This window comes from Amphimedon queenslandica, unplaced genomic scaffold, assembly GCF_000090795.2.
Source record: "Amphimedon queenslandica unplaced genomic scaffold, v1.1 AMPQUscaffold_13125, whole genome shotgun sequence".
NCBI lineage: Eukaryota > Metazoa > Porifera > Demospongiae > Haplosclerida > Niphatidae > Amphimedon > Amphimedon queenslandica.
In genome coordinates, this window is record NW_003546639.1 from 38,161 (window position 1) to 43,851 (window position 5,691).

At 33.9% G+C, this 5,691-nt stretch overlaps 1 protein-coding gene across 1 annotated transcript in view; it reads right to left on the reverse strand.

Moving 5' to 3' along the window:
- Positions 1-2,856, reverse strand: part of LOC109585059 (uncharacterized) — a 33,067-nt gene extending 30,211 nt beyond the window's left edge. Inside the window, exons 1-2 of the mRNA XM_020000993.1 lie at positions 2,756-2,856; positions 2,420-2,707 (exon numbers count right to left, since the gene is read on the reverse strand). Of these exons, the coding sequence (XP_019856552.1) occupies positions 2,420-2,561 (142 nt within the window). The 5' untranslated portion in view covers positions 2,562-2,707; positions 2,756-2,856. The remainder of the gene's footprint in view (positions 1-2,419; positions 2,708-2,755) is intronic.
- Between the last annotated feature and the right edge of the window lie 2,835 nt (positions 2,857-5,691).

Consider the following 5,691-nt stretch of genomic DNA (forward strand, 5'->3'; position numbering starts at 1 on the left):
AGTTACCAAGTTACCCAGTTACTGAGTTACCAAGTTACCCAGTTACTAAGTTACCAAGTTACTGAGTTACCAAGTTACTGAGTTACCAAGTTACTGAGTTACCAAGTGACCAATACCCAGTTGCCAAGCTACTAAGTTACCCATTTAACATAGTTACTGAGTTCCCAGGTTACCCAGACTATAAGTTACTGTTCAGTTACCAATTTACCAGGTTATTATACCTATTAGTCATGCCACGTATCATTTGACAGTTACAGATTCATTGAGATACCACTCAGACTGTGGCACAACTGTAGTTCCTGTAAGCATCATGTAGATCTAAACCTATGCATAAGTCACAATGTCTAGCTTCAAACCAGAGTAGTCAAAGTGACCAAAGTTACTGGTAACTACACTTTTTTATTTAGTTTGTTGGTGTCCTCATACCTTGCCATGTCTATCTAGTCAGGACCATCTGTAAAAGAAGTATATTAATTATAGTCTATATTTGTCACATACCATTGTTATTGTATCCAGTATCAGTATATGCTCCAACCACTAGTGTTTGATTAACTCCATTCTCATCAGGAATGATACACTTGTATAAACCTTCATATCCTGATAGTCCACCTCTTCTAGCTAGTGCAATCTGACCACTGAATCTCTTACTGTACACTGGTCTAGGAGCTAATGGATCAGTGAAGTTTCCATCAATTAAAGGTACTTCAGTTCCATTAGGATAATACCACACTCCAATATTAGTACTAGTGTTAGCACTCTGACACCACAAAGCATCAATGATACCATCATCACTCGTCATATGATAAATATCATAAAACTTGCTAGCATATAAGAGTAATCAGGTATCATCCTGTCCTCAATAGATAGATAAAGTTGAACACCTAATTCGATTTAATAATTACTAGATCTATATAAATTTATTTCCTTACCATTACTGGGTAGGGTGGAAGGTGCTTGTCCAGATACAGTCATCAGTTGAACCAGCAGGAGCAATAGAAAACAAGACCACTTTGAGTATGCCATTCCTTCTCTAACTTCATCTAGTTAGATTTGCTGCTGCAGTATGAGCTAATTGAATCATGTGACCAGGACCAGTTGTTTTGTGAGTTCAGTTGTTGACACAAAAGTATTCCTATACACTGCACTTAGTGCACCATGGTTGCAACAACCATCAGATCTACAGTAATAATTCTATCAGTATCTATGAATGAATATTGTTATAAGAGCCACGCCTATTCAATGAGCTACACCAACTTTAAAATTTGCAGGCAAAGTCCCTGTACTATAGTACAGAGGTATTTTGGCAAAATTGTATCAAAAACAAAAAAAGAGTATCCTCCATCACGTACTTATGTTGTGTAGAAAGTTTTTAACTCATTCCAATCAAGTTTAGATTTTTTACAAATTTATTAAGTTCCTACAAAATCGGATGGACAAAAGTCATACAGGGACTTTGGTCAAATTTCATCAGATTTTATCATTTAACATAACGTAGATGTAGTACTTTAACTAACATTATAAAAATTTCTAATTCTAACACAAACACATCTTGACTATCTACTGGTAACATGTCAAATACATTATAATAATGTATGTACATAAAAGATGAGTATATTGTTAAACCATTGGTATTTCATATTCAGCAGGTGGTGGAAGAGGAGTCTCATATTCATCATTAGTTGTATCATACACTGGCTCAACAGTTGATCTATTAATAATAACTTTAAATAATAATAATAATTGTATTTTATATAACTGACTGTGTTTGTTGTACTGTACTGTATGCTGGACTATCCTTCATTAGTATATCATCAGCAGTACTGTATGTGTGTGTGTATAGACATAATGTACTAGTCAATAGTGTAACTAACTTTGTTTTAAATTCAGTTGTGACTGTTGAATTGTGCTTCATTACAATGTTGCTATCTGATTTTCTATGAACCACAAATTATAAAATAATTGTAACAAATCTGTATATTTATATACCTCTTTTGATTGATATTAGCTACTTTTATACACATAACTAGTATTAATATAATAATTATAATTATAGCCAGTACTAATAATAGAACAATTGGACCAACAATCACTCCAATAATTTCTCCATTATTGACTAACACAGTAACAGTAGTTGTCACACCTACAAGTAGATCAAAATAAAACCTTTTATTACAATAGTTTGCTTTACCATGAACAGATGATGTAGCACTGCTACTCTTACTTTTACTTAATGACACTAATGATGGTGACATTGCTAATGCAAAGTAAACTGATGATAATGGCTTTTTGTATTATCTTACTTGATGATGATTGAGCAACAGTGCCTTGGACTGGTGAAGTACCTGTAACAATAGTAGAAGTTATTGAAATGCCTAAATCATCTAAATAATTGACAGTAAATGGTACATTTAAAATGTACCTGGTGGTATTGGTTGAGTCCTCTCTCCTTCATAAATGATTCCATTAACATTAAATGATATAGATATAGAGAACAAGTAGTTCAGATTAGGATCTAATCCTCCTATTAGACCTTCAGCAGTACCACCTGGGAATACTCTCATTCCTGTCTCTACTTGTCTCTTCTTCCTTGAGGAGCTACTGGTTGACTCATAATAGACAGTATAATGACTAGCTCCAGAAACGAAACTCCACTTAGCCCTCACTGCTGTAGAATTGAGCTTTGTTATAGAGAATGTTTGAATGACAGCTAAAAATTTTAAACATTATCATCATAGTATTCTCAGTAATTTCTTACGTATTTCAATAGTAGTGTATTCTCTATTAGTCCATTCTCCTGGTCCAATACTAGTATATGCTCTCACTCCAATAGTATAACTAGTATTAGGTATCAATCCTACTATACTGTAGTAAGTGTTAGTAGTGTTAGTTATATTGTATGGACCAGTACTGGTAGACTCTCTACTGGTAGACTCTCTATATCTTATCTCATATACTGTAATGATACCATTAGGTATTGTAGGAGGATTCCATACAAGAGTTAGTTCAGTTGGTGGCGGTGCATATATTAGATCAGTTATCATACCAGGAACTGTGTTAAGTTCATGTTTAAACTGATCAATATCTCATTGGCTTACTTGATTCAGCAGATAATTGTATTTCTTGTCTAGCTGGTCCATTCATATTATAATTATAAGGTATTATACTCACAGTATAGTTAGTATATGGTATTAATCCTGTGAGATTATACATTCTGTTGTCTCCTCCAGTGATATTAACAGTATAACTAGTGTTTGAAGTGATGTTAGTGTATGTGAGGTAGTATCCAGTGATTGGTCCATTCCTTCCATTGCAAGGTACTTCATCCCATGAGACAGTCATTGACACTGACTCTACTGATGAGAATATAATATCACCCACTGGTGCAGTAGGGGCTAGTGAGAAGGGACTAATAATAAATTCCAATAATTCTTCACTGACTTACCAGTTGAGAGTGTAGTAGCAAGATAATTAGTAATCAAATAAGTTATCTCAGCTCCATATACTCCAATAAAATCAAAGCCACATTGACTGTAAGGAGGTATACCAGTTGAAGTATGTAGTGATGAAACTGATGTTTTACTATTACTAGTGAATGATGATTCACATACTCTTCTACATCTCCTATTAATATTATAACTAATTGGTACTACAGCAGTTGGTGGACTCCATGTTAATGTAATGGCAGTGCTTGTAATTAGAGTTGTAAGGTTGTTCACAACTGGATTACCTGAAATACAAAATTAGAAATAATATCTACCAGTAACTTACTTAATGTTAACATAACTGAAGCATTACCACTAGGCAGAGAAGCTGATTTATAAGATACTACATAGAAAGTGTATGCAGTCCCATGAAACAATCCTGATGTTATATTGATTGTTGTATAACTAGTGTTGCCTACACTAACAGGAGTATTATTAGGCAGTTGATAGTAGACCTCATAACCAGTAGCTCCTGATACAGTAGACCAGGAGAGTCTTACATGAGCTAATCCAGTACTTAATCTTGTAGCCGTTAAACCAGTTGGAGTATCAGATACTGTATGAGTATGAGAATAAAATTATAAATAACTAATAAATAAAAAACCTGATAAACTCAAATATGTGTTACTACTTGTTGCCTGGACAATACCAATACGACCATTAGTACCATCAATTACTCTGGTATTAGATACAGTACACTGATAGTTACCAGCTTCTCTCAGTCTCATTGTTACTCTCACTCTTGTAACAGATCCTGATCCATTCACTATCACACGAGACAGTTCAGTAGATATTCCAGTCCCATTCACTGAACAACTGACAGTAGTAGGGGGACCATTAGAGACATTGAAACTGAGACTGAAGACTGGAGGAGTAGCTAATCTACTAGTGGAGAGGAGAGAGAACTGCATAGTAGGATCAGCATCAGGACCATCTGTAATAGAAGTACATTAATTATAGTCTATATTCATCACATACCATTGTTATTGTATCCACTATCAGTATATGCTCCAACCACTAGTGTTTGATTCACTCCATTCTCATCAGGAATGATACACTTGTATAAACCTTCATATCCTGATAGTCCAGCTCTTCTAGCTAGTGCGATTTGACCACTGAATCTCTTACTGAACAATGGTTCAAGAACTCCTGATGAATCATCAAAGGGTCCATCAAATAAAGGTACTTCAGTTCCATTAGGATAATACCACACTCCAATATTAGTAACATTGTTAGCACTCTGACACCACAAAGCATCATTGATATTGTTAACATCATCATTCTCATCAAGATTGTAAAACTGGCTAGCATATATCATAGAGTAATTAGGTATTATCCTGTCTTGATAAGGTAGATACAATTGAACACCTGAATATGAGCATAGATCTACAAATTACCAAAATTTATTTCTTACCATTACTGGGTAGGGTGGAAGGTGCTTGTCCAGATACAGTCATTACCAGTTGAACCAGCAAGAAGAATAGAAAACAAGACCTGCTTGAGAATGCCATTTTTCTTTTCAATGTAGATTTTATTGTTGAGCTAACAGAATCATGTGACCTTGTATTATCAGTTGTTGGCACAAAAGTGTATTTTACTATCTCAATTTAATAAAAATAATGAATATTGTTATAAAAGCCACGCCCAGTTAATGAGCTACGCCCTCTTTAAGATTTGCTTGGCATGAAGATGTTCTCATGTTGTGTAGAAAGTTTGAGATGATAGTTTTGATCAAGTGTTTAAATTTTTAAAGTTGTTCAAAAATTAGGTCAAAGTACACTTGTGTATACAAACATTTTGAAATGATAATTTTATATGCATTGTGGTTTAACACAAATTGCAAGAATAAAAACATTCCCAAAATTCATTCTCTGGAGAAAAAAGATGAGGCCTTGCTCTTTTAAAAATTCTAAAAGTTCAGTTTTGTATATCAACCATGTATTAAGCTCAAAACTTCCTTCTTTGCTTGTATAAAAAATTTTATTATTTCTCCATTTGCTTTTTCTCACTTCTTAAAACTATTGTCTTTCAACTAACATAAATATTTTTATAGCTATAACACAAACACACTATGCATTAATTTAAGTGGTAGCATTAAATATATGTTTATTTTCATCACTAATAGTGTACATGATAAAAGATGAGTGGGAACATTATTAAAAAGGTGGTACTTCGTATTCAGAAGTCTCAGGCCTGTTTGATGATCTAT